The 27,850-nt window shown below is 54.9% G+C and overlaps 3 protein-coding genes and 1 long non-coding RNA gene across 12 annotated transcripts in view; 3 read left to right on the top strand and 1 right to left on the bottom strand.

Annotated features, from left to right (window-relative positions):
* JAK3 (Janus kinase 3) overlaps positions 1 to 2,697 on the top strand; it is a 17,357-nt gene extending 14,660 nt beyond the window's left edge. For all 3 annotated transcript variants that reach the window (XM_011222039.3, XM_011222044.3, XM_034658047.1), the window contains 2 exons: positions 92 to 202; positions 1,371 to 2,697. In XM_011222039.3, the coding sequence (XP_011220341.1) occupies positions 92 to 202; positions 1,371 to 1,478 (219 nt within the window). In that variant the 3' untranslated portion in view covers positions 1,479 to 2,697. The remainder of the gene's footprint in view (positions 1 to 91; positions 203 to 1,370) is intronic.
* Positions 2,698 to 5,249: 2,552 nt separating this feature from the next.
* On the top strand, positions 5,250 to 7,275 carry INSL3 (insulin like 3). Its single transcript, XM_034658048.1, has 2 exons — positions 5,250 to 5,839; positions 6,723 to 7,275. The coding sequence occupies exons 1-2, from the start codon at positions 5,563 to 5,565 to the stop codon at positions 6,926 to 6,928; spliced, it is 483 nt and encodes a 160-aa protein (XP_034513939.1). The 5' UTR covers positions 5,250 to 5,562; the 3' UTR covers positions 6,929 to 7,275.
* Positions 7,276 to 9,469: 2,194 nt separating this feature from the next.
* B3GNT3 (UDP-GlcNAc:betaGal beta-1,3-N-acetylglucosaminyltransferase 3) lies at positions 9,470 to 26,239 on the bottom strand. 4 transcript variants are annotated; one of them, XM_011222075.3, is made up of 4 exons: positions 25,738 to 26,239; positions 14,319 to 14,378; positions 12,398 to 13,072; positions 9,470 to 11,001 (listed from the first exon to the last, which is right to left on the bottom strand). In XM_011222075.3, exons 3-4 carry the CDS (start codon positions 12,971 to 12,973, stop codon positions 10,450 to 10,452), a joined length of 1,128 nt encoding a protein of 375 aa, XP_011220377.1. In that variant the 5' UTR covers positions 12,974 to 13,072; positions 14,319 to 14,378; positions 25,738 to 26,239; the 3' UTR covers positions 9,470 to 10,449. The 4 variants fall into 4 exon arrangements, with proteins under 4 accessions (XP_011220377.1, XP_034513936.1, XP_011220367.1 ...); XM_034658045.1 differs by having other exon boundaries at positions 12,398 to 13,052; XM_011222065.3 differs by having other exon boundaries at positions 12,398 to 13,012; positions 25,738 to 26,238.
* On the top strand, positions 18,754 to 27,850 carry LOC105236622. Of its 4 annotated transcripts, none has more exons than XR_002142215.2 (5): positions 18,754 to 19,315; positions 20,946 to 21,168; positions 21,899 to 22,539; positions 23,418 to 23,839; positions 27,518 to 27,850. It is a non-coding gene; the product is annotated as an uncharacterized LOC105236622 (long non-coding RNA). The 4 variants fall into 4 exon arrangements; XR_004624642.1 differs by having other exon boundaries at positions 18,755 to 19,315; positions 21,087 to 21,168; positions 23,389 to 23,839; XR_004624640.1 differs by having other exon boundaries at positions 18,756 to 19,315; positions 21,087 to 21,168.

The raw sequence follows: 27,850 nt of genomic DNA, 5'->3' as shown, positions 1-27,850 counted from the left end.
CATCCCAACCCCCTCCCCAATCATTGGCAGCCCCTTCTCCCTCCTTCACGGATGGCACCTCCCCCACCACGGGTGCTCCCTCTTGGTCCAGGAGTTCCTGCGGATGATGGAATGTGATCGAGATGTCCCCGCCCTCTGCCGCCTCCTGGATCTGCTGGCTGAGGGCCAGAGGCTGCCCGCGCCTCCTGCCTGCCCTGGTGAGGTAAGCACTGGAGGGCCTGCCTCAGTTTCCCACTCTAGATTTTCCTGGGCAAGCCAGCTGACCCCTTTGGGTCTCCCCACCTCCTGTTGTCTCTTGATTGAGAGCATACTCTGGGGTATGAATCCGAAGGGGATTTTGTGTATGGCAAGTCACAAATACTTTCAGATCCTCAATTTACCCATCTCCAAAATGGGAATAACAATGCCTTATAGGGTGGGGGAAGATCAGACAAGTTAACACCTCTCCAGTGCTCAGCTTAGAGTCCAGCACGCTGTCAACACTCCATAAATGTTAATGACTCTTACGGCTATCCGCACAACTTTTGTGGAAATGTCTGACATGAGGTTGGTCATTCATAAATTGATCTGCCCAGGGGCACCTGAGAGGCTCAGTCAGTTAAGCGACTGACTGTTGGTTTCCGCTCAGGTCATGATCCCTGGGTGATGAGATCAAGCCCCACGTCAGGCTCTGCACTGGGTGTGGCGTTTGCTTGAGATTCTTTCCTCCTCCCTCTCCTCCCCCATGCTCCTCCCCCAGTGCACGCACTCTCTCTCTCAAATAAATAAATAAAATCTTTATAAATAAATAAATAAATAAATAAATAAATAAATTTATCTGCCCAGGCCACAAACGTTTATTGAGCACTGACTGTGTTCCGGGCTCTGTGCTGGGTGCTGGGGACCCAGCAGGGGATAAACCATACTACGCTGTCCTCCTGGTAACCAGCAGAGGCTAACAAGAATATTCTGGTAGTTATCAGTGTCTGGAAAGAGTTGAACAGGGGGGAATGAGGGGGTGTGGTTGTGGTCAGGGAGGGCCTCTTAGAGGGGGTGATCCTGAAGGAGGAGGAGGAGCCTACCCATGGGGAAAGCTGGGAGAGGGCATTCTCAGTGGCAGACACAGCATGTGCAAAGGCCCTGAGGTGGAATGAGTTTGATGCATTTAAATAATGAGATGGGGGCAGATGTGGCTGCAGGGAACAAGAGAGAAGGTGATGGAAGGACACAGGGGAGGGCAATGAGAGTTTGTTCTAAGACCTGTAGGGAGCCATGGGAGGCTTTGGAGCAGGGGAGGGATGGAATCTAATTTATGTTTTAAAACTGTGAATAGGAGTCATGTCTTTCCTATCACTCATATGTGACCCTGTTGTCTCCTCCTACCCCATCAGGTTCATGAGCTCATGAAGCTATGCTGGGCCCCTAGCCCGCAAGACCGGCCAACATTCAGTGCCCTGGGCCCCCAGCTGGATGCACTATGGAGTGCCAGCCGGGGGTAGCGGAGAGTGTGACACTCACACCTTCCCTGCTTGTCTGGAGGGAGAAGCCCACTTACTTCATTTTTCTATCTGCTGCACACGTATCTCTGGGTTCTGGTCTTTGTGGACTGGCTGCGTGACCTTGGGCAGGAAGTTGCCCCTCTCCTGGCTTCCGGCTTCACAGAGACCCCCATGGGGCAAATGACATTGCATTTGGGCGGCACCCCCGGCTTGCGGGGCAACAGCAGGCTTGTGGAGGCAGGAACTTGTAAAGATCCAAGGTGAATGCCTCGGTGGGGCCTGCTATGCCTTGCCCCAGAATTGAGAAACCAGATTCAAGCCCCTCCCATCTTCTGATCCTCTCAGGGTTTGGCCTCGAGCTTCCTGTCTCAGGAAAGATGTTGCAGAGCTTTAAGTATATGATCTCAGGCTTCTGTTCCCACATCCCCCTTTGCTGGAAGAAGCCACAGAGAAGAGCAGCTAGCGCTGTTTGGAAATTCACTTTTTGGGAGGAGCCTGCATGACTTTTTGGGATCGTGTGAGGGGCCGGGAGAGGCTGGGGTCCCAGTCCCCGCGAACTGTACCAGAGCGCCCCGGGGCTTCCGTTTGCCCACTTGAGCACTGGGACCCTTTCTGTCCTGACCGGAGGGTCACACAGTTGATGACGCTGGAGAGTTACAGGACCTTTGCAGCAGCTGAGGGAAGGAAAGGCATTCTTGGCAGAGGGAACAGCATGGTGAGAGTGAGGAGGCCCTGAGTACAGAGGTTAAGAGCCCGGTGTTGGAGCCTACGGTTCTGCCACCTATTTGCCGTGTGATGGTAGGCAACTTGCCTCCCGTACTGGGTCTCAGTTCCGTCCCCTGTACAATGGGCACAGAAATGGTGCTGGCCTCTTCCTGTACCCAGGCAGCTTTTGAAGGCTTTTGAGAAGGCATCTGGTGCAGGTTAAGCCCTTCCCTCCCCCTCATTCCTCACCTGCCTGCAGTCTTTTCTGCCGCGTTTGCCCCCCCCCCCAAGACTCTTATTTATCTCTCAAAACCCCAGCTGTCACCTCCCTGCAGCCTTCCCTGGCAGGCTCCCACCTCTCCTCACCCACTATGTAATCCCTCTGACTGGAGGGCTGGGGTGTCTGTCCAGATCCCTCTCCTCTGACCTGGAGGCTCCCTGGGGGCTGGGCTGGGCTGGGCACAAAGAGGACCCTGGGAGCGTTGGTTGAATGAATAAAGTTCAGTGGAAAGAATGGTGTGTGTGGCTGGACTTGGGTGATGGGGAGTTTTGGGGGGGGTGTAAGCTGGGGAGGAATGTGGTTAGGGCTGGGCGATGGAGATCCCCTGGGGGCCACGATGGGAGCCTCAGGGTAGGCAGGGGGAGGAGAGACAGCAGGGTGGCGCATTGGCTGGGGTCCTGGAGGACAGAACCCTACCCCCAGCTCCAGCTGCTGGCCTTGGCTCTGTCCTAAGGAACTGATTACAGGCTCTTGTGGGTGGAAGGAACATGCTGCTCTGGGGGGTTCAGAGGGCAAGGCTGGGGTGGGAGGCTGTGGGGAGGGGTCCAACATCAGTAGGGGCCAAGCAAGTCTCCCTCAGGACCGCTGGACAGATATGAGGAGTAATAGAGAGAAAGACAGAGACCGAGAGAGACAGAAGAGATTGAGAAGGAGAGACAGACTCAGAGAGACAGAGAGGGCAGGAGAGAGACAGTCTCCCTCCCTCTTGCCCACTCTCTAAGCCCAGGGAAAGCCACCTGCTTCGGTGAAAAGCAGGAGGGGTGCTCTGGGCTCAAGCAAGACAGGGTTTTCAGCCCAGGCTCTCCCTTGCCTTGGATGGAGTGTCCTTCCTTCTCTCTGCTCTAGTTTCCCTCCTTGGTAAACCGAAGTCATAATGAGCAAACACAGCCAGCTTCATTCCAGGCCCTCCAGTCCCTGCCCTGCCCAAGGAGATCCTGATATGGGAGAGACAGAGCCAGCCAACAGCCCCAGCCCCAGCCTCCCCTGGACCCCCTCTCTGAGCCTCAGTGTCCTTATTGATACAGGAATAAGGACAGCAAGATTCTGATTGTCCCTGGTCTCAGATGGCTGGCTGCCCAACGCCCACCCTGTGGAATCACTCTCCGTTTATCTAGTTCAGCTCCCTAAAATGGTTGCTGTTGTTGTTATAAAGACTCCTCAGCCAGTGCTCCCCCTTGGGGGAGGCACACCCAAGGCCCTGGCCCAGATAGAGATTGTGACGCTCTCAGCCTATCAATAACCAGTGTTGACGTTAAAACCACGGTTGTGGCTTTTACTATGATTGCAAGATCCCCTTCAGCACCACCCATCAGGAAACTTCGAAAAAGTAAAGGCTTATTACTCACAAGACCTCAGAGTTACACAGCTGACCTAGGGCTGCACCCCGAGGTCACCGGTGGAAACAGGGAGCCAACTCGGGCTTTCGGCTCTGCTTTTATTGGGGTCCAGGGTGGGGGGGCCTAGGGTTTCCCCGGCTCACTCCTCATTGGTGGATTTCAGACGCAGAGCAGGCATTGAATGCTCTGAGCTGGTTGGCCCATGGCTCTCTTCCCTGGACGTGGTGGCCTGAATCACCGGTGGCCCCAATCACCACTGCGTGGGGCTGCCGAGGCTCTCCCGCCGTGGACTCACTCCTGTTTCACAGCTCTGGAGGCTGGAAGTCAGGGTGCGGGAGCTGAGGATGCTTCCTGGCTGGCACGTGGCTGCCTTCTGGCCAGCTGCTCACGTGGAGAGGGAGGGGGCACGGCAGCACAGTCTCTCACACCCCCTTCTTAGGAGAGCACGAATCCCATTGCAAACCCCCCTTCCACTCCCTGATGATCTCCCAGAGCCCCCACGTCCAGAGACACCATCACAATGGCGAGTCGGGCTTAAATATAGAAATTGGGGGGGGGTGTACTGGTTAGGTCTCAGCCTGTCCGTATCCGGTGTCTGGGTGGACTGGCCCTTGTGGTTGCTCTGACTGTAAGACACCCTTCAGTAACACCGATCAGGAAATGGAAAAAAATAAGGGTTTCTTACTTACAAGACCTGGAGATTGCACAGCACCCCCAAGGCCATGGAGTGAGGGGACGGGGGAGCGGAGACGGAGCCTCGTGTTCACTGGCTGGGCCTCTGCTTTTATGGGGGTCCAGGACGGGAGCCTGGGGTCCCAGGGCTCATGGCTCATTGGTAAACCTAAAACATGGGAGAGGGAATTTAGAGCACCAGAAGGGAAAAAACAAGTGGCCCTAAAGGCCAGTTCTCAAAACCAACCAAGGGGAGCCCGGGTGGCTCAGTCAGTGAAGTGTCTGCTTTCAGCTCAGGTCATGAGCCCGGGGTCCTGGGATGGAGCCCAGAGTCCAGCTCCCAGCTTAGCAGGGAGTCTGCTTCTCTCTGTCAAATAAATAAAATCTTGAGAGAAAGAAAAGAAAAAGAAAAAGAAAAAAAAGAAAAAGAAAAGAAAGAAAGAAGAAAGAAAGAAAAAAGAAAGAAAGAAAGAAAGAAAGAAAGAAAGAAAGAAAGAAAGAAAGAAGAAAGAAAGAAAGAAAAGAGGGAGGGAGGGAGGAAGAAAAGAAAAGAAAAGAAAAAAGATGGGGCACCTGGGTGGCACAGTGGTTAAGCGTCTGCCTTCGCCTCAGGGCGCGATCCCCTTGATCTGGGATCGAGCCCCACATCAGGCTCCTCCGCTAGGAGCCTGCTTCTTCCTCTCCCACTCCCCCTGCTTGTGTTCCCTCTCTCCCTGGCTGTTTCTCTCTGTCAAATAAATAAATAAAATATTAAAAAAAAAAAAAAAAGACCTCCCAAACAAGGGAGCCTCAGTGCAGGAAGGGCCTGGCCCTTTATCTAGCCGCATGGCTGGCAAATAGGTTTATTCCAGATAGCCACCTTTGAAGGGGATGCCTGAGCCATCAAAGCTTAAGTCCGACACTGCAAAAAATCCTGGCTCGGTGGGTGGACCATGCAAAGCATGATCTCGGGGTGGTGAGTTTGAGCCCCAGCCGGGGCTTAGAGATTACTTAGAGAGAGAGAGAGGGAGAGAAAACCCAACTGCTCGGTTTACACTACACTTGCACTCAGCACTCACCCCGCCCTTGACCTCCCTGAGCCGTCCGCGGAATGCTCTGTCCCCATCCAAGGTCCTCAGCTGGGGCGGGCTGGATGCCTATAAGAAGGGGTCCCCTCTGGGACCGGCCTCCTGCCACCATGGACCCCCGACCACTCACCTGGGCACTGGTGCTGCTGGGCACGGCTCTGGCGCTCGCCCTGGGCTCTGCGCCGGCTCCGGAAGCGCGGGAGAAGCTGTGTGGCCACCACTTCGTGCGCGCGCTGGTGCGGTTGTGCGGGGGCCCGCGCTGGTCCTCCGAAGACGGGCGGCGGGTGGCTGGCGGCGACCGTGAGTGGGGGCGGGCGAGGACCGCGCTCTGGGGTTTCTAGGTTGGGCAGGTGAACGCGGCGCTGGTGGCCGTCGGGGCAGGCGGGTGGGTTTGCGCGCACGTACCGGGGTCCGCTGCGGGCGGTGCGGATGTGCAAGCGCGCAAAGGATGCGTCCCCTGGCGGGCAGGAAACAGTGCGCGGCGAGCCAGGCAGTCTTGCAAGTGCACGGTCAGATCCTGCCTTATTTGTAATTTCAGTATTTTGATCTTCGTGAATTTTTGCCTTAATTTTTATTTTTAAAAACATTGCACTGAAATATGATTGATCTTCGTTGTTGAGTTTTTTTGGCGCCCCCTTCAATTGTGCGTTGAGGCCAGTGATCACTCTCCTCACCCTCGGCCCCGCCCCGGTGCAGAGGGTATAAAACAGCCGTGTACGCCCGCGTGTCACACGTGTGTGTCCTATACGTACGCATCTTTGACACAGATGCAGCTGGATGTGCAGAGGCACGCATGGGAAGGCTGGGAAGGGCCATGAGGGTGCGTGCGTGTGTCCATGTGAGCCCACTGCCTGCACACGTGTGCACGTGTATATGTCACATGTCACCCTGCTGTCTTTGGCTTTGTGAAGTGTCTATGCGTCTGCGTGATAGGTGGCTTGCAGGAATGTGCACAGCTGGGGACCTGAGTGTGGGTGTGGGTCGAGAGTGCACACATCAGGATGGGGGAGTATATCTGTGCTCAGTAGACAGTGGGCATTTAATAGGTGCTCACTTTCTATTTGTGCACAAGACGAGCATTCAGTGGGTCACTCAGCGGGACGTGGGTGTGCAGGTGTGTGCACACATTGGGGAGGGGTCCTCTAGGGTCCCCTGCCCATGCTGAATTCTGCTCTGTCCCCAGGTGAGCTGCTGCAGTGGCTGGAAGGACGACATCTCCACGGGCTGGTGGCCGAAGGGGACCCCACGCTGGTTCTCATTCCACAGCCCCTGCCCCAGGCCTCTCGCCATCACCACCGCTGGCGGCGGGCAGCGGCCGCCAACCCTGCCCACCACTGCTGCCTCAGCGGCTGCTCCCGCCAAGACCTGCTGACCCTGTGTCCTCACTGAACGCTCCCGGGGGTGGTGTCGGAGGATCCAGAGACCCAGAGGGGTCCGGGCTGGTGAGCTCCTGCAGCCACGCAGCACCGCAAAGCCCGATCTGGGAGGATGGTGAGAAAAATCACCTCCCCGTGCTCCCCACCTCCCCCAGGCCACCTTCCTCTGTGGGGCCAACTGCGAAAAAAATCACACCTCAACCCTGGCTTGGAAGAGCCGTGGTTTCGTGGAGATGCCAGACACTTGGGGCTAAATGTCCTGCCCTCTGAGGAGCCCCAGGTGCCGCCCTCCCCGGATCTGTGCACCCCTCCTTGCCATCTCCCTAATGGTAAATAAATGAAGCTCCCGCAGAATCTGAAGCAGGTTTTTGCATTTTCTCAAGAAAAGGGGACAAGCCTGCATCATCCCTTGCATGGGCTGCCCCCCCCCAAGCCCCAGGCCGCCATGGACTCACCATCACTCTCAGAAGCTTGATAGCAGCTTGAGAGTCATCACGATTCAAAGTGGGGAAACTGAGGCTGGGGAAGATGGCTGAGTGCCAAGGTCAGACGGGGAGGGAATGGCCAAGTGCAGGATTTGAATTGAGGACATCTGTCAAGACCCACGGGGGTGGGAGGAGCTTAATGTCACTTAAAGTCCACATCACAGCGGACAGACACACAGACATCAGGATGAGTCATAGTGGACACTTACTGATCTAACTCTGACCATTTTTGTCACTTGCACCTTCCTTTTGCCCCGAGATGGAACTTGCTTACATTCTAGGGCTGGGGCAAAATGACCAAGCATTTGACTCTGTGAGCCAGTCCCACGTTATCCCTTTCCTAAATCTGCCGTCACAAATTACCAGAAATCAGGAGTCCTAAAACAAAACTTTCTTCCCTCACAGTTCTAGAAGCCAGAGACAGAAGTCAAGGTGTGGCAGGGTTGTTTCCTTCTGCCAGGCTCTGAGACAGAGTCTGCTCTGTGTCTCTCTCCTGGCTTTTGGTGGCTGCTGGCAATCCTTGACCTTCTTTGGCTTCTAGATTCAGGACTCCAAGCTCTGTCTGTCTTCACACGGCCTTCTTTCCCGTGTCTCTGTGTGTTCATTTCTGTCTCTTGTGAAAACGCTCTCATTGGATTTGGGGCCCACCCCATCCTAATCCAGAATGATCTCACCTTGATCCTTACCTTAATGATATCTGCAAAGACCCTATTTCTTTTTTCCCCCCTAGATTTATTTATTTATTTGAGAGAGCGAGCGGGGGGGGGGGCAGAGAGAGAGAATCTCAAGCAGACTCCCTGCTAAGCACAGAGCCCAACTATGCGAGGCTCGATCTCGCCCCCCAGAGACCATAACCAGAGACCAGCCAAAATGAAGAGTCAGACGCTTAACCAACTGAGCCCCCAGCCACCCCAGCCAGACCGTATTTCCAAATAAGACCATATTCTAAGGCCCCAGGGGGGATGTATACTGTTCAATCCAGCACAGCAGGAGAGAAGGACTCTCTCCCAAGGTCGAAGGGGAGCTGCAGGGGTGTGAGCGGGGGCTAGCTGAGGTCAGACCTATGTTAGAAACCCCCACCGCCGCCGTCTCATCCAAGCCTGCCTTCCTCAGCTTCCACCTCCCTTTCCAACAGTCAGTACAGGGGTACTTAAAACTAAAAAATCAATCCTGTCATCTCCTTGCTCCAAAGGTGCCATCACAGCCCCTGTGACTTCACATATCTCCTCCCTCCAGAACCTCTTTACTCGCCAAGCTCCAGCCATGGCCTCTTCGCTGCAACTCGAACGCTCCCCGATTATCCCACCTCAGGGCCTTTGCACATGCTATGCCTTCTGCCTGGAACACTGTTCTCCTGGTTCTTCCTAAGGCCATGTCCTCTTTCTTCACGTCCCAGCTCCAATGTCACATCAGTCCCAGTCCCCTGATCGCTCAGCTAATATTCTTTCCCATCGCTGTGTGTCCAACTGCTTCGTTTTACTTCTCGAAGCTCTCACTGCTTCTGATAACTTCCTGTTGGATTGTTCACAGGTTTGCTCACTATGAGTTGGGTATCTGCCATCCCGGTGGGTCTGGGAGCAGGAGTATAGGGCAAGGTGTGCAGCATCCAGGAGATGCGCAATGAATACTTACAGAAGGGAAAGGAAGTGGGACAGAGGACAGCAAAGCCACAGTCCTAGTGGGAGAGGAGTCTGGTGAAGAGTGGGAGGCTGGGTGGTGTGCGGAAGGGGTCTTGCCGGAAGCAGGAGGCCAAGGCAGGCCCACTGTCCCTCACAGCCAGGAGCAGTCTCACCCTGTGCCTCTCTCTCCTGAGCATGCCATCAAGCTGGCAGTGAGACCCAGTCTTGGTGGGATACGACCTGAGGGTGATAGGGAACCATGGAGGGTGTGTGAGCAGGGGCAGGACCCGCCTGATAGAAACTCCTGTGGCCCCCACTTTATCCATGCCATTTGTATTGGTCCATATTTTCTACTGAAAATGAGACTTTTACTGATTGTAGACTGGTCTGAATTAAAACTTGTAAATCCCTCAAAGGAAAAAAAAAAAAAAAAAAGAACAGAACCTCAGGTCTTCACAAAACATTTTATTCCCTGATACCCACTTCCCAGTGATCATTCTGCTGTCTGAGGTCCCCCCATCCCCATGTCCCAAGCACCACTCCAATGCCTGTGAAGCCCGGGCCCCAGACACCCGCCCAGAGCCAGCAGGGCTGTGGGGGGAGGGGGGTATCAACATTTTGCTTGGATCTCCCCAGTCTGAAAGACATACTGGGGTGGGGGCCGGTTCTGGGTCCCCAGAGCTCAGAGACACCCAAGGACCTGAATCTCTCCCTTCTCTGGGCGTTGGGGTGAGTGTGTGTGCTGACCTTGGGCCTAGTGAAGACCCTCTGGCCCCAGCATCATTCCCTGAATTCTTGGGGAGCACAAGTGTGGGAGCTGGGCCGCGTCAGGGACTCCAGAAAACTCTGAGCTGGCACTGCCTGAGTCAGACAGCCGCCTCCCTCCTCTGCCCAATGCTTCCGCCATTAGAACACCTGATACCACAAGCAGGGAGGGGGAGGTCCCACTCATGGCTTCTCGGGCCCCTTCTACCATCTGAGGTGGGTGGAGACCGGGGGAGAGGCTGAGAACAAAACTTTCCCAGGCTGAAAAATACTGCTCACTTCAGCTGCAAATGGACCTCGGAGCTCCCAACTGACCTTGAAGGTCGGAGCTGGGAAATGGACCTTGACTCAAATGCGGTTGATGCCAGAGCAGCAGCTGGAACCCCTAGCAGAGGGGCTTCTCCAATTAGCTGCCACGGAAAGAGATAGTCCCTTCAGCTGAGAGTCTAGGGAGGATGATGGAACGTGGGATCAAGTACCGGATGGGTTTGGAAAGACGTCTAGGAGTTTGCCAGCTCGCCTGGGCACTCATCAAACCCTCCCTGGCACTCCCCTCTGCCTGACCCGCTTCGGGGAACAAAGATTTCCACTTCTGGGGAGGAAGGGGCTGCCCCTTTGCATGGGGGTGGAGATCGGAGCCTGGAGGCTGGGGGCCCTGGTGCCACCTAGGAGATGTGTAGCCGCTTGCCGCAGGTGAGGCCGGGCTGGGTCAGCGCATCCCACATGAGCAGCATCTCGTAAGGCAGGAAGCGATGCACGAGTAACAGCTCCCGGTAGAGGCAGGGGTCGAAGGAGGACGTGCGGGCCGAGGGGGCCCTGATGCCGGCTGTGCGGATACCACTGTGGGAGGCGGGCTCCAGGCCTTCCTGCTGCAGGCACATGCCCAGGAAGACATCGTCGATGGGGAAGAGGTCCAGTGTGGCGGCGGCCCGGCGCAGGGCGGTGGCCGTGAAGCGGGACAGTAGGAAGCCACCACCCCCGCAGTAGGGTGGGTAGTGCTCTTCCTGTGTCACTACCTTTGGCACGTAGTACTTGCTCCAGGGAACCCGGATGGGGCCCACATTGCGGATCAGCTGCCCCACAAACAGGTGGTGGTCAGGATCGTGGTCCTGCAGGTAGGAGACCATGTTGTCCGTGTGTGCGAAGACGTCATCGTCCCCATTGAGCACGAAGCTGGCATTGGTGCACCGAGTTTCCTGCCACTGTAGGAAGAGTACCTGCAGGCCAAGGGGGGACACAGGACGCACATGCTGGACGGCTGGGGCAATCAGCCTTGGGTCCCTGTGGGCCGCCCCCGCCCGGGGAGCCCAGATGAGGCCAAGTCCCCCGGTCAGGCCAGCCTGGGCTTAAGTCCCCACCCTGAGCCTCAGTTTTCAACTTTCCAGACAGATCTCATCGTAGGACCTGCCCCCGGGATTGTTGGGGGTCCTCGGAAATGATGCTCTGTAAAGCACCAAGAAGTGCTTGAAAATTGTCCCATTTACATTTATTGCTATTTCCTTCTGACTCTGTCGGGCCAAGCACTGCAGTTAAATAATTACTTGGGTGATTGTTCTTAAGCCTCTACCTTCCCCCCCGCCCCGCCCCGGACTCTAGGCTTCCCCTGGGTGGGGGCTGTGTCTCTCCTCCCTATGTCATCCCCCCAGCACCCACTGGTGGTCATTGCTTCACAGGTACTGGATTTCATGTTTGTCAAGCAGACATTTATTACGCACTTCTGTGTTCTGCATGGAGAACACGGCGCGCTGAGAGGTTCTGGCCCTCGGGTTCAGCTTCCCCCATAACAACTTCTGCGGCATGCCCTGCACTGTGCTCGGTGCCTGCCCTGCCTTCCATCTCTCGTGCAAAGCTTAGGAGGCAGGTGTGGTCTTCCATCTCATTTACAGACGAGGAAATAGAGGCTCTCCAGAAAAAGCACCGGGAACAAGGTCACACAACAGAAAAGTAGCAACTTAAGGTCTCGAGCCCAGAGCGGGACCCTGCAATGGGCCCCCTCCAACACCTGGGTGGATCTTTGGAGCCTCCAGTTCCTTATCTGTGCATGGGGCAGGATTCCCGCCACTTCTTGTGGGTTCTTGTCCATCAAAAAGGTCTTTAGTGGGCAGCTACCGCCCAGATGTGGGCCTCGTGGGGAGAGAATAAGAACAAATAAACAATCTGTGTCCTGCCCAGTGCCCTTCCACCCCCACCCACGGTCTAGGCCTCTGTTACTGGCGCTCCAGGTTGCCTCATAAACATGTAAATATCCTCTCCCCTAATCCTCACAGCAGCCCTCAGAGGTCGGCTGGATCCAACGAAATCCCGAAATCCCATTTCCTTGATGACCATGAAGAAGCAGCGAGTACAGAGAGGAACATGATTATCTATCAAAGGCAAACGGCAAGTGGGCAGCAGAGCCTGGGTTCACACCCAGGTTCATGGGCTCTGAGAGCCACACTGGTAACCTCAGGCCACCCTGCCCTTTCCCCTGCCTCCCCTAGAGCAAGAAGACTTCAGATGGCCACCAGGACAGTCGAGGGAGAGGGGCGGGATGACTGGGGGCTTCTGGCTCCCTGGGCGGCGAGTGGGCAGGAAGGATGGGTGGCCCTGATCAGGGGACGCCCTGCCGCCCACCTGTTTGAGCGTGAGGTTGAAGAAAGAGTCGTGGAAATCCCACTGCAGGATGTCACCGTGCACCCGCGCCTCCATCGCCAGCAGCTGGTTGACCTTGCGGGCCTCCAGGGGGTCAGGGGCCGTGCCCACCAGGAAGAGGAGGCGCAGCTGGGCGCCCTTCACCCGGCGCTCGCGGCCCCACGTGCGCCGCACCAGCTCCCGGCGCTCGTAATTTCTGGGTGAGGACTTGATCACGAGCAGCAGGAAGACTGGCTGCGCGCACTTGCTCGGCGGCGCGTCTTGGAGCAGCAGGAAGTCGCGGCAGTGTTTATACAGCAGGAAGTCGCGCACCTGCTGTGGCTGCTCTGAGAAGCTCGGCAGGGCGGCCACCGAGGTATTGGCCCAGCAGGGGGTGGGCAGTGGGCGGGAGGGCTGAGCCGGCCAGGTCAGAGCCAGGGGGGGTCCCTGGGGCTCCTCCTGGCTCTGGAAGGTGGGTGGTGACACGTGCAGACTGAAGAGGAGGAGGAGAAGGAGGGAGAAGATGCTCAGGGCTACGGCCAGGCCCACCTCTGTCCGCAGGGGCTGGCGACACCGCATCCTGGTCGGCCTCGGGGTTTCTGCCAAGAGTGACGTGGGCTGGAGAGACGGGATGGGGCGAGCACTTTCCCTGAGCTGCCTGTGGACCCCAACACCTGGCTGCGGCCCCGTAGGTGCTCAGGTCGGTACAAGATTGAAATGCACCCCCCCACCTATTCCCCCACACCCCCCACCTCCTCCAGCACCTCAGCCCATTGGCTCTGACAGTTGCTCAGGCACTAAGGGGGTTAAGTACTTACAGAAAGGACTCAGGCATGGAGATGCCAAGGTGACCCTCCCAGAATCGGTGTGCCCAGAATCCCCCCTTTCAACCTGGTCCTCCTCACGTCCCTGCCTCTGAGATGGCCTGGGAGCCTCCCCGAGGGAGACCAAGAACGGCCTCTTTAGCACTGAGAGCTACTGGGATCTTTCCTGCTTCCCCTTCCCCCTGCCCCTCCAGGAAGTTCCGAGCTTCTGGCACTCTGATCCAAACCATCACCCATTCTTCTTGACTATTTTTAATGGTCCTGTCACTGGAGCATGGCCCCTGGCTCCTCACAGATCCCTCAGGCCCAGCAAGTTTCAAACAGAGCTATCATCCTTGCAAAACTCCTATGCTTCCTTTATAACCCATCTTAAATGATCCATCCTCTGGGAAGTTCTCTTTAGCCCCTCAGGAACGCTCCTGGTTCTGTCTGGCGCCTCTAGCTCCGTCTACCGCTCTGGCCCAGTCTTGATCCCATGGGGCTGTCTGTGTTTAGCTTTGTCTAAGACCGGGGGCTTCTTGAGGGTCCCTGCTTGGCCCAGGATGAGGCAGACACATGGGAGGAGCAGGGAGTGTTTAAACGAATAAAATTTATGAATAAAAGCAAATTCATTAAGGTTTTCTCTAGCAAACTCTTATTCACCCTTCAAAACCCCAGCTGTAATGTCACCTCCTCCTAGAAGCTTTCCTTTCCCATATCCAGGCAGAGCCCTTGGTCTCCCTCTGCAGGTCCCTTTCCCCAGCTTCCCTGCATTCCCTTAATGTCCTTTTGTCTGGAGACGTAGGTACTGTTTTTCAGCCCTAAACTTGAAGGTCTATTTTCTAGCAGCATGAAAGTACTGGATTAGACCCAAGGCAGGACTTAACCATTCTCAAACACTGACTGACTCCCCCAGAGAGGCGCAGACTCCAGAGCCCAATTCCATCATCTTCTGGCTGTGTGCACAACCCTCATCCTCTGGGCCTCGGTTTCCTCAGCTATAAAAGGGGGCATCTGAGCAATCCCCAACTCACAGGATTATGCAGGGCGCTGCCAGCACGGGGCACCTCGTGGGCATTCAACGAGTATTGTGCAATGAGTGTGTGAAGCTCAGAACTTACCTCGGGTGGCCGTGGGATGTCCTTGCTGTCCTGGGGTCTCTCTGTTCTCCCTGCTGGCACCTGGAAAACGCGTGGCAGTCAGCGGGTTCTGGAAGGCTCCTCCCTTCCTAAGCGACCCTACCCAGCTAGTGCCTGGAAGCAAGGAAGAGAATGGCTTCCCATTTCCATTCAGAGGCCAGAACAGAGCTTTCTTCCTCGACCCACGAGGCCATTTCACCAACATGCCCCTCGCTGTCTCTGCACACTGCCTGGCCAAGCCTCTCCAGAGAGATGTCTCCCAGAAACAGGGCTCAGATCCTACCCCACAGGTTCTGCTGTGTGACCTTGGAAAAGAAGGTTGACTTCTCTGAGCCTCCACATAAAACGGGGAGAATTAACCCTATGTAAGAGTGTTGTGGTGGGGATTTTAGCCTCAAACACACTGGGCATGACCCCCCCTCAGGCCTTTTGCACAGGTTCTCCCCTCTGCCTGGAATGTTCTTCCCCAGATGTGCACGTGGTTCCCTCCCTCACTTCCTATCTTTCTTCCAATGTCCCTTTCTCAGGAAGGACTCCTCAGGACCCAATATCTCACTGGTCCCCTGATCCCTGATCCCCAACCCTGTTCTACCTTTTTTCTTCCACAGCACTTTTCACCTCCTGAAATACAGGATAAAACTTTCAACATTCGTAGTTTCGCCTTCATCTCCCTCATGAGAACTTGAGCTCCGTGTGACCTGTCTCGTTCACCCTTTTACCCCCAGCCCCAGAACTGCGCTTGGGGCATAGTAGACACCAAATGTGCATTGAATGATGCTGGATGGATGCTGGGTTTCTGCAGACACAGGGATACGTCAACGTCTCCGCTATGGAAGCCGCACCCTTGAGGGGAAACAAACACTAATGAAAACCTCAATGAAATGATACGAGGTGACAGGTGACGAAAGCCACAGGAGGAAACGGGGTCGCGTGGCAGGTTTGGACTTCGAGGACTGGATGACATTTAAGCCGGATGTGAATGGCACAAGAGAGCTAGTAGGGCTGAGGGCTGGGTGAAAGGTCCCAGGGGAGGGAACGGCAGGTGCAACAAGCCAGAGCCAGCGGAGCCTACGCAGCTTCAGAACCCTGTATGCGGGCGGCAAAGAGCCTGTCTTGTTGCCATGGTGTCCCAGCTTGACTGCCCGCCCTGGGGCTTCGGGTGCTGGAGGACGGGGTCTGGGAGACCCAAAAAGGCAAATAATCTTGGGATGAAACTGTGTGCTGGTAAATGCGATACGAGAATGAACCGAATCCTAGAAGGACATTTTCCTGAGCTGAACAGAGGCCTGAGTCCAGGATGGACGACGGCAAAGGAAAGCTCCCGGGCAAACCTGGCAGATCCCTGAGCTTCAAGGTTAGGAAAACAACACACGAGCTGTAACAGAACGACCACGTCACCGAAAAGGAAATCAGACTAGAAATATCACTGTGTTCTCCTGGGCCACACCTGTGGCCGGAGACTCACAGATCCTGGAAAACAACGGCACACCTCAGAACTCAACTGCTGGGCAAGAGACACTCTCATTAGGACCCGTAAAGTTTTATTTATTTAAAACATTTTATTTATTTATTTATTTATTTGAGAGTGAGAGCGTGTGCACAGGTGCGCATGAGCGGGGGGGGGGGGGGACACGGGGNGGAGAGGGAAAAGCAGACTCCCCGCTGAGTGCGAAGCCCCGATGCTGAGATCATGACCTGAGCCGAAGTCAAAGGCTTATATTAACCTACTGAGCCACCCAGGTGCCCCAGGACCCATAACATTTTCGAGTGATTCACCCTCCCACCCATCTGCACTTTGGAGCCTAAATCAGGGATCTTCAAACAGGTGATCCTGTCTCCTAGGAAACACTTGGCAGTGTCCTGAGACATTTTTAGCTGTCAGGATTTGGGCAGGGTGGAGGTATGGTACTGCTAATGGCATTAAGTGGGTAGAGGCCTGCGATGCTGCTTAAATTAACATCCTAGAAAACACAGGAGAGCCCCACCTCAGGATAATCCATCCCCAAATGTCAACATTGTCAAGCTTGAGATATCCTGGTCTAAACCAACACAGAAACCTGAAATAAAGAACTCAAAACAAGGGAAGATGAGAAGAGGAAAATCAAGATCGAACAAAAGCCCTTGATATGGGTTTGTATAAATTCATCATATGAAGTATTTATGAGATTTATTATTTTTATATTATTTACAAATTTATTAACCATCTATTAAATAGAAAATTAAACCTAAGTGGCCAAGGACCAGTTCCCTGGAAATGTGTCTTGTAAGGTCCAAACAAGGGTTTCAGAATAAAGGAAGAGGAAGATACTTCAGCAAATATGAATATTTACAACTCAGCCGAACTTGGGCTTTGGGGAAGGGGGAGGCACGAGAAGGACTGAAATGACTAACTGGCTCTTACCAGGGTGTCAAGGCAAAAAAGAACCTCTTGGAGTGCCCATTTGGTTTTAATTAGTTCCATTAATGGCTGTTCTTTTTCTTGCATTTTTCTTTCTTGTTTATTTATAAGAACTCTTTGCATATGGAACATTTACCCTTTGTTGGCTACCAGCATTCCCAACTTCTTCTCCCCACGTCTCAGATTTTTTTTTAAAGATTTTATTTATTTATTTGACAGAGAGAGAGACAGCCAGCAAGAGAGGGAACACAAGCAGGGGGAGTGGGAGAGGGAGAAGCAGGCTCCCAGCAGAGGAGCCAGATGCGGGGCTCGATCCCAGGATTCCGGGATCCCGCCCTGAGCTGAAGACAGACGCTTAACAACTAAGCCACCCAGGCGCCCCCATGTCTCAGATTTTTATAAATGGAGGGATACTGGGGCACCTGGGTGGCTCAGTCAGTTAAGCATCTGCCTTCAGGTCAGGTCATGATCCCAGGGTCCTGGAATCAAGCCCCACATCAGGCTCCCTGCTCAGCAGGGAGTCTGCTTTTCCCCTTCCTTCTGCGTTCTCTCTCTCAAATAAATAAATCTAAAAAAAAAAAAAAAAAAAAAAAAAAGNAGGGATTCTGCTACTCTACCCTCCCAGCCCCCTGAGGGTCCTGATTAGGGTTTAAGAGCTCAAGGGTTTGAGAGCTCAAGTCGGAGGGAGGGGAGGAAGGTTCACTTCTCCTCCTCCCTATATTAGACCTCTATTAACACAGCATAGATCCCCTTCCCTTTACCATCCACCAAGGCCCTTCATAACTCATAGCCCCTTAAACCCTCAAGCATGTAATGTTGCTGTCCTCATAACATCTCACACTGGACGGGCATAAGAAAGAACTTCTGGGAGGACACTGGGTGGCTTAGTTGGTTGGGTGTCTGATTTTGGCTCAGCTCACGATCTCAGGGTCCTTGGATCGAGTCCTGCGTCGGGTTGCCTGCTGAGCAGGGAGCCTACTTCTCCCTCTACCTGCTCCTCCCCCTGCTTGTGTACTTGCATTTGCTTTCTCTGGCAAATAAATAACTAAAATCTTTTAAAAAATTAAATTCAATTAAAAAAAAAAAAAGAACAAACAAACTTCTGGGCCTCCCTGTGAGCAAGGGTGAGTGTGTTGAGGATTTATTGGTCTAGTAAACCTTGCTGGATGCCTCTGTGGGCTGCACCCCAGGCCCTAGGGAGTCACCGATCTGTCCTTATGGGTTTTACTATCTGAAGGGGCGGGGTCTCAGAGGCCCAGCTCCACCAAGGAAGGGAAGTTTCTTGGTATTACTTCCTCCAGGCGCCCGAGCAGCCGCGAGTGACTCTGGAGCCTTTGCTGGGTGGGTGAGGCGGTTGATGAGAAGCTCCTTGAAGGCTCGGATCCGATTTCCTGACCTCAACCAAGATTCTGCCATCCACCCTCTCCGGTTCTCACGGGGCAGAACGATTGGCTTTGCAGAAGCCCAAACAGCTGCTCACTCAGCAAAGTCTGTGGGTTTTGAGTAACTGGGGGAATCACCACCCCTGTTTCATAGATGGGGAAGTGGAGCTCAGAGCTATTCTAGGGTGGCCCAGTGGGTGCCTCACATCACCACAGAAACGACCTGCTTTATCTCCAGATCCTTCAGTCCTGAGAAGAGTCTCAGCAGCTCCTCTCCCAAGAAACACATATGAAAACTACTCCATTCATTCATTCATTCATTCATTCATTCAACAAATAGGTTTGGGGAACCTGAGAAGCCTCAACCCTAGGCCTGGCCCCCCAGAAGCTCCCAATCTGGGGGAGACCAATCCAAGCACCCGTGGGATCAGGGCTGGGCCAGAAGAGGGGACCAGGATACTGAAGCTGAGGATCTGAAGGGTGCAGAGAAGTTCACCAAGCGGGGAGCTCAGGTAGAGGAAAGAGCGAAAGCAAAGACATGGAGGGAAAGCAGACAAGGTCTATTCAAGAAATCATCTGCAGTTTATTTTGATGAAAAGCAGAATTTGGAGAGGGAGTGATTTCTGAGGCTAGGGAGTAGCTGGTAAAGACCTTGAACTCCAGACAGAAAGTGGGGCTGTCTCCTGGAGGTCAGGGGAAGCCATAGAGGGTGTGTGAGCAGGGAGCAGAAAGAAGCCCTTGGGCAGCCACTTCTCCTTTGGAGTCTAGTTCCTCATCAGGACATGGGAGTGTTGAAACCCACCACCCCCAACCAACACACACACCATGAGGTCACTGGGGACTGTGTGTCAAAGGACTTAGCATACACTGACTGTGTGGCAGCCACTCGGTGACCTTGGCTCATTATACTGGCTCTTTCACTGCCGCCAGTGTCCCTGCTTACAGATGGGGATCCTGAGACTCAGCAAAAAAGCAGAATGGAACCCAGGACCCCGAAGGGTGGGGTCCGTCAGTCTGTCTATCCTATCCTTCTCATGATGTGGAGTTTCCAGGGGATTCCCCACCCAGAACGCAGAGCCTTCCAGAATCTGTCACGAGGAACCAGGCACTTAAACATCTGACCAAGGACAGACAACTCGGACCCACGTCAGCCAACGTTCCAGCTGCTGGGCCGGACTAGAGAGTGAACCTGTGAATAGGTATGACCCAATCAGCCCCTCCCTGATGTCGTTAATACAGGAAGAGGCAATTAATTTAGTAGCAATATGATAAACACTGTTGAGAAGGAACGGTCCGTGGGGAGGACCTGCGCAGCCTGGGGACATCCTGAAGGATGATAAGGAATCACCTGGTCAGAGTGCTGGGGGAAGGGCATTCTAGACAGAGGGCACAGCAAGTTCAAAGATCCGGAAGAGCATGGTTGCAAAGGGCGAGACCACAAATGTAAGGCGCTGAAGGGAGAGAGAGGGGCCCGTGTGGCTGGAGCAGGGGGACAGGAGGGAGATGATGGCCGGCTGCCAGGCCATGCCGGAGGGGACGGTGGGGAAGAAATGGGGCAGGCCATGAAGCACCTCTTCCGTTGCGTGTGAGGAGCAATGGGAGCCACGGAAGGTGTGTGAGCAGGGGAGGGAGAAGATTGATTTATGCTTCTTAAAAGAAGCCCCCTGCGGCCACTGAGGGGATAAGGACAATCAGGGCGGGAGTCAGAGGCTGGGGAAGCAACCAGGCAGAAGAATTTGCAGGCCTGGACAGGAGCTGATCAGTGAAGTGCAGGGAAGGGGGGTGGTCAGGAATATAATGGAGTCGTCGATGTTTAAAGCCTGTGGGGGATAGAAAAGGATGGACCAGGAGAAACAGACCAAGAAGCCTGTGGCCTTTTACATGGGACGTTATGGGACAGTGGTTGACCTAGGTGTGAAGTCCAGGCAAGAGCTGTGGGGACACAATGGCAAGGGAACCGGGAAGGCCCAAGAGGTGTTTGATGGATGAGCACATCCTTATACTGCTTATACTGCATCCTTATACTGGAGACGTGGCAGCGTCTCCTCCGTTTCTCCCTCCAGATCAGACATAGTGGCTGTGGACAGAGTCACAGCAGTGACATCCGGGACGACTATCAGGGACCCTCACTGGCAGACCAGCTATTCCTGTTCCCGGCTGTTTGCTCTCCATACACTGGTGCGATTTCGCCATCACCCAGAACCTGCTTCCTCTAACATACACATAAAAGCCACTTGTTTCATTATATTCAAGATCCAAGACCTCCCCCTAGGCTGTGGCTGCCCGGTGTGGGACCTCTCAGCCCCTGCGTCCCCACCCCCAATGACCTCTGCCCCAGCTGGTCTGCTCCAGCCACACCAGCCTTTTCAGCCCTGCCACAGGGCCTTTGCACCTGCTGGGCTCCTGCTCTCCACGCCCCCCCCCCGTTCTCTCCACTTGGGACTCCTGCTCTTCCCCCTGATTCTCTTTGATCTTCAGGCTCAGCCCACTGTTGCCTTTTTATTTTTTTTTCAAGATTTATTTATTTATTTGAGAGAGAGCGTGCACACGTGCACACACATGGGGGAGAGGGAGGGAGAGAGATAATCTCAAGCAGACTCTCCCCTTCAGCGCGGAACCCACACGGGGCTCAATCACAAGCGGAGCCGAAACCAAGAGTCAGCCCCTCAACGGACTGTGCCCCCCAGGCGCCTCCCAATGTTGCCTTTTCAGAAGGGCCTCAACCTCCCAGCTAAAACAGCCTGACCTGGCTCTGATTTTCTCTGCAGCTCTCACCACCTACCCCTGCACACAGGAAATCCACTCACTTCTCTTTATCTCCTCCACCAGCCTGGAGCCCCAGAGGTGGGGCCAGGGACCTTGTCCCCAACAGCTGTGTCCCTATGTGACGCTCGCTGGTCGTTTGTTCAACAAGGGAAAAATACTAAGGACCATCCCACACATTCGCGATTTCCTCGTGCCTCATTTCAGCCCCAACCCACTGTTGATGACAGCTGCCGGTGACCCGTCCGCGTCCCCGCAGGCCTTGGAGGATGCCGGCCATTCAGTCACGGTAAGTTCACAAGTGCCTGTGTGCCCCAGAGACATGACCAAGGGGTCCGAATGCCCTAAAGAGCTAGGTACCCACAGCACTGAAATACTCACGATGCATTTACCGAGCAACAAACCGAACGTCAGTAAATACTGTTCATGCCCTGCTGAATATGCAGGAGGCACCCAGAAGTTAGAGCGACAATGAGGAGCCAGGCACGTTCGTGAAGCACGAATGAATATTATCACAAGGAATGTGACCAAGCCACTACACCGCTGGGACACCAACGTACTGTCACTGAATAGCCACCATCTGTTGCAAACACACAGCACTAAATATTAAGGATTCGCTGAATATTTTTTTTAGGATTTTATTTATGTATTTGAGAGAGAGCAGAGCGAGAGTGAGAGTGAGCAAGAGAGAGAGAGAACGTGCAAGGGGAGGGGCAGAGGGAGGGAGAAGCAGGCTCCCCGTGGAGCAGGGAGCCCGATGCCAGGATTCCTAACCTCCTAACCGACTGAACCCCGGATTCACTGAATATTAATGAGGCACTAGAGGTACCAAAGGGGCCAAGCCCTCAACAGAATTAATTCAGGACCCCTATTAGCGACAGAATTCTGGCCCTACATCCCATGCCTACCGCCCCCACCCCCCCAGGTTGACAACCAAGGCCTGGCAAGTCACCAGGCAAATGTGGCTCCAGGCACCTCTGTCCTCCTCACCCTGTTCTTGTCACGATTCGATTCGTCAGCAGTCCGGGGAGGCAGAGAATGCGGTGCAGTCCGGGAGGCAAGGCCCCACCTGCTTACACCCTCGGGGCCCGGATGTGCCCCCACCCGCTCTGCGCTACCCTGAGACCAAGGCAGGCCTGCCTGACCAGGACTTCGAGGCTCCCAGCAAATCAAGGTGATTCCCCGCTGGACGCTCCCACTTTCCAGATCTGAGGAAGCAAGGCCGGAGAGGGTGAGTCCTCAGTCACTCTCCTGGCCCGTTAGCCACAGACCCACCCGTGTCCCTCCTTACCCCACTTCCAGCTCCAGTGACCCACAGGCCTGGTGGCCCCAACGGGCCCAGTCGCTGGGTCTTGGTTTCGGAATCCCCTTGCCCAGCAGCCGGGAAGACTGAGAGCTGATGCCCTTGAAGCCGCTGCAGTGGCTCCTGGGAGATTTCCTGACCTGCCTACTGACCATGGGCGGACTTGGCGCAGGCGGCTGGCCCTTCTGAGCCATAGCATCCTCATCTGCAAAGGTGGATGGGGTCAGGGGCCAGCTCCTGACTCACTTCCAACATCAGCGCCACTGTGGTCTTCGTGGTTCTGTACTTCCTGACAGCCCTCAGCTGGGATTTCCAAAGGGGCATGCATGGAACATTCTGGGACCTCCAAAAGGCGAGGTGAGGGGTGGGGGGTGACAGGAGAAGCCCATTTGTGTGCAGAAGGACCTGAGTCCTGAGAAAGGCCATAGGTAGGACCAAACACTGGCCTTTTCTCTAAAGGATGAAGAGTCAACGGTGATGATATTAACTTCAGTGTCAGTAACCATTGTCACGTGCATGCTCGTGACCGCTAGGAGCCGGCACTGAGCACCTAGACCCTAATGTGTGCCATCCCCTGGTCTACGTTCTGGGCACACAGCCTAGAACGTCTGCAAGAAAGGCCTCCCGGAGCTGATGTACTAACAGGGGGACAGAGAGGCAGTGAACAAGACAGATTTGGGGAGAAGAGCAAATTCCAGGGTGGAAGAGACTCCAGGATGGGAGTCGGGGGTACTTGCAGGAGACGGTGTGAGCCCCTGGCCTGCAGATGAGCCCTGTGATTCACTGAGCCTTCTTGGGGCGGGGGGCTGGTTTCCAGTTACTAGGTGGGAGAGCTGGGCGCAGAAAGGGGGAGCCTCCCTACCACGGGTCACACAGCCAACTGAGGCCAAGAGAGCTTGCTAGGATTAGAACCCAACCTTCTGGACCCTAGGGTGATCCCTCACCAGTTCGTACCAGCTAGGCCTGCCAGTAACAATGGGCTGGTCTCTTTAGGCAAGAATCAAAAGCTCCTTTTGTAAACGGAAGGGAAAAAAAAAAAAAAAGAGGAAAAAACCCAATAAAGATAATTCCTTCTGCTCCCTCTGGCCAGACCCTGCTTTAGTAAAACTGTGTAAGCAAGCTGATTTTATGCAAACATAGGTCCTGGGGCACCCGGGGGTGAGGAAGAGGGTGCGGGGAGTGGGGGGGGGGACACATGCCCTTTAGACCTTGACTTCTCTGTTTCTGGTTGCCAGGGCTCATGGATTTTGACTCATTTGGAGGAGCTGACCTCGGGGAGCCCACCTCCTCGGAAACTGCTCAGGGTACCTGGGATGCGTCCGGGTGGGGATCGGTGGCTGGATCGGAGACCCCGGCCCTAGCTGAGCCTCAAAAGGGCATCTCTGGACTGCTTTCCTAGCTGGAGGAACTCAGGTTTCCTGGGCCCTGCCTCTGGGGACTGCCTGAAGGACCCCCACAGGTTCACGCTGCTCAGAGACCTCCTCCAGGCCTTCTGCTGGAGCCCTGCAGCCTTCACAACATTATTTCTCTCACGCAAAGATAAATACCACGAATGAGAACGCAATGAGCCACATAATCAGGATTAAAGTTAACACAGCAGTCCTGTGTGTGGTCTTTCGGCCATCTGCTCCTTTACCCACCACACCTGCGCCAGAAGGTAAGGCTTTGTTAGCCTCGTTTTTATGGATAGGGAAACTGAGGCACAGAGCGCTCATCCAAGGAACTTATTCAAGGAAGGTCAAGTGGAGCCCAATCCCTGTCTTTAACCACCACGGGGGGGGGGGCACGGGGGGCTTCTTTAGTTTGCTATGTTGGTAGTGAGCTCCCCATCATAGGGAGGAAGCAATGAAGCAGAGTCAGACTCTCAGCAGGAGAAGGGACCACAATGGGTCTGCTCCCTGACTCATGGGGGTGGGGACAAGTTGCTGCCCCACTCTGGGCCTCAGAGACAGTGGCTGGGCGAGAAGCCGCCCAGTGACACTTTACCTCCTTCCCTAGGGCTGATCCACCCAGCCCAGCCCCAAGGTTCCTGGGTCAAAGAAGCCTGTCTAAATACCTGGAGCTCCTTGATACTGACACTCCAAGGCCCCTTCTTGGTTCCCCCACACCCAGAGTACCTGGCAGGAAACGCCACACCCTAGGTGTCAGGGGTGGACGTCACGGCTGGACAGGGATGAACAAACATAACCTGGTCACCTAGGTCAAGTGGGGGCCCAGCTGCCTGCCGCAGGGTCCATCCTTCTTACTCTAGACTCCTCAGCCCTGCCTGGCAGCGTGATTGCCTTAGGAACCAACAGGGCTGTGGAAGGTAGCTGTAGCCCCGGGGCTGGCCCCAAATCTGGGCAGCTCCCCCGGGCAGCTCCCCCTGGACTACGGGAGGCTCTGGTGGGGTGGGGGAGTGGGGGAGCTCAGTTTCCCCAACTGAAAAATGACCATAAAACAAACTCTGACCCAGAGGGAAAGTTGGTCAGGAACCTGGAATGGTGGCTAATGATATAATAATAATTATTACAGTTTTTTTTTTAATTTGACAGAGAGAGAGAGACAGCGAGAGAACACAAGCAGGGGGAGTGGGAGAGGGAGAAGCAGGCTTCCCGCTGAACAGGGAGCCTGATGCGGGGCTCGATCCCAGGACCCCGGGATCATGACCTGAGCCGAAGGCAGACACTTAACAACTGAACCACCCGCGTGCCCTAGTAATAATTATTAATATAGTTATAGTGACAGCTGTCCTTCCCTCGGTACCCACTAAGTGGCCACAGTCCTCTACAAGCCCCCTCCCCTTGACCCAGAGGGAAACAGAAGCTCCGAGACCCAAAGTCACTCACTTGAAGCCCCCCCCCCCCAAGCTTCCACTGGCTGAACATCTCAGGCATCCTCCTGGAAGCTGGGTCACTGTCCTAGTCAGGAAGGGGAAACTGAGGCGTGTTCAAAAACCAGGACAACCCTGCCGGAGCCACACAGCCCAGCATCAGCTGAACACGGAGAGAACTGAACCCCAGGGGAAGCCACGAGCTGAAGTCCCCAGGCAGGAACGTTGGCCCAGCGCTCCGCAAGGCTGGGGGTCAGCGGTGGCCCCCTGAAAAAAATACAAAACCCAACCTGGGGAGACTCGGGTGCTGCTCCTGCCAGATCCTTCCAATCAGTGCGCTAACAATCTCCACACAAACAGCAATAACAGTAACGGCCAGAGCGCAGCGAGCGCCCTCCACTTCTCCATCCCGAGTCCGCCCTATCCTGGGAGGTGGGCCTAGTGGGGTAGGGACAGGGGTCCAGGGACGCCTCGCTGTGTACGTCGCTGCGACGGGGCAGTGCCGGGAGCGACTTCCTTCCCGGCCGGGCTGGAGCCGGCCTTGGAAATGCTGACCACTACTATTACCGACGGGGGAGAGCAACGGGGTTATTGAGACCCGGCGCTCCAGGATCTCCCGGCACCTTGAGGGTAAACGCGGTGGACACCTGACCCCAGGGACCTGCCGGGGCTTCCCTAGAGCCCCGATCTTGCCGTCCCCACCAAAGGCGTCAGCCAGATCCTCAGGGGCCCCCAACACTCACCCCAGACGACCGCCCAGCCTCCGACCTCTTAGCTCCTCTGGGCGGCGGGCAGGGGCAAAGGGTTTCACCTGAGTGTGAGCCCCCGCCCCCCCCCCCCAGGTCTGTCTCCTTCCTGCCTCCTCCCCGCCTCACCTCCCGCCAGGCACCCCCTCTCCCCGCCCCGCCGAGCTTCTCAGTGGCCCAGTCGAAGTTCACCACGCCCACCCCTCCCTTCTTCCCTTCTCGACCCCGCCCCTTAACCTCGCCGGCGCCTCTTGGGCTCTCCACCCCACCTCTTCCCAGCCCCTGGCGCAGAGCCCTTTGCAGGGTTGATCTGAAGCGTGTTTGATGAAGAAACGATTGAAAGGGGGACAGGGAGGCAGGTTGAATCTAGGGGCTCTTCAGATCTCTGCAAGGGGTTCGAAGATTCCAGAACCCGAAAACCTGTCCTGAGCCCACAGCCCTCAGGATGGGAAAGGTTCTGGAAGTTGGAAGTCAGATGTGAAGGTTTTGGGGGTTGGAGTTGTTGAAGATTCGGACCCTGCCCCGTGTTGCGTCTGAGTCTCTAGAAATTTCTAGTCTAGATGTGTTGGAGTCCGGCGGTCTGGTTGTGGGGGTGGGGGGAGATCCAGGTCCATAGGTGTGATGGTTCTAGTTACCCCCTGCCTCCTGCCCCAACCCTACTTCTTCCAGAGGAAAAGGGGCGGGTCCTGGGTGTGCCTCAGTTTCTTCCTGTGTAAAATGGAGGACCTAAGCCCTGGCTCCTCCAGTTGGGAGAGGTCAGGGGAGCAGGGTCCACACAGAGCAAGGGCGCTATCTACACTCTGCCCGGATGAAGCGCGATTACATCAAATGTCATTGGAACAGACGCCGGCATTTCAGGCCGAAGTGGCGTAAGCGCAACACTTTCTTGCCAGGAAAAACGCTGAACTTTGCAGCCTGTTGAAGCCAATTCTCCCCCTGGAGGGGGCCACAGCTCAGGCTTCAGCTAAAGTTCCTCCCTGCCTCGTGGGACACTGCCGCTCCCCTGAATTCATGGGCCCCCCAAGGAGCTGGAACCAATTGTCTGATGGGGGGGGCGGGCCCCTCTCATCCCTTCCACAATAGACACTTCTTGCCACCCTTTGCCCTGGAAGCTTAACACTGCTCTAATGTATTCAGAGTGGTGGTGGAGGAAGTGAGCTGGGGCACACCCAGCCCTGCTCACTGGGGGAAACTGAGGCCTGCCAAGGCAGAAGGTGGAAGGCCAGAGACAGCAGAAGTGGCCCCAAAAGCTTCCAGGGCACGTTACGGCACTAGAGGGCCTGGGTTCAATTCAGCCTAGAAGTATCTTATGACCCAGGTATCTACTCAAGAGAATTGAAAACAGGTGTTCAGACAGATCCTTGTACAAGCGTGTTCGTAGCGGGACTATTTATCATAGTCAAAAGGCAGAAACACCACAAGTGTCCATCAGTAGATGAATGGATGGACACATGTGTGTACTCTGTGAAAATTAATAGAGGAAAACCTCGGGGTACCTGGGTGACTCAGTTGGCTAAGCGTCTGCCTTCGGCTCAGGTCAGGATCCCAGGGTCCTGGGATCGAGCCCCACATCGGGCTCCCTGCTCAGTGGGGAACCTGCTTCTGCCTCTCCCTCTGCCCTTCCCCCTGCTCATGCTTTTTCTGGCTCTGTCTCTCTCTCTCTCTCTCTCCGAAATAAATAAATAAAAACTTAACACACACAGACACACACACAAAGGAAAAACTCACTGAAGTGGAGTCAGGAAGGGAGAGGCATACCACTCTATATCAATTACAGGAAGAAATGTGCATTATAGACTCCCTTTGGAGGAACCATCAACTGGCAACAATTATCAATGACATTACCCCAAAGGGGGGAAAAGGTGGACATGGCATCTCCCATAAGAAGTCAACTACCCCTGGAACTCAGCCAATAAACTGTCATCACCCTGAACTCTTCCTTCTCTCCAATGGACTTAAGTTCAGACCAACCTCTCCCAACTTCCTTCTCATAAAATAACGTGCCTCTCCTTTGTTTATGGGACATGCCTGTGGTTTTGCTACAGCCTGCATGTCCCAAACTGTAATTCCTCTGCTATTCACAAATAAATCCATTTTGCTGGCAAAACAA

Source organism: Ailuropoda melanoleuca, chromosome 4 (genome assembly GCF_002007445.2).
Source record: "Ailuropoda melanoleuca isolate Jingjing chromosome 4, ASM200744v2, whole genome shotgun sequence".
NCBI classification, from domain to species: domain Eukaryota; kingdom Metazoa; phylum Chordata; class Mammalia; order Carnivora; family Ursidae; genus Ailuropoda; species Ailuropoda melanoleuca.
Note: the sequence above shows the minus strand (reverse complement) of the source record. Positions and strands in the feature narration are given on the sequence as shown.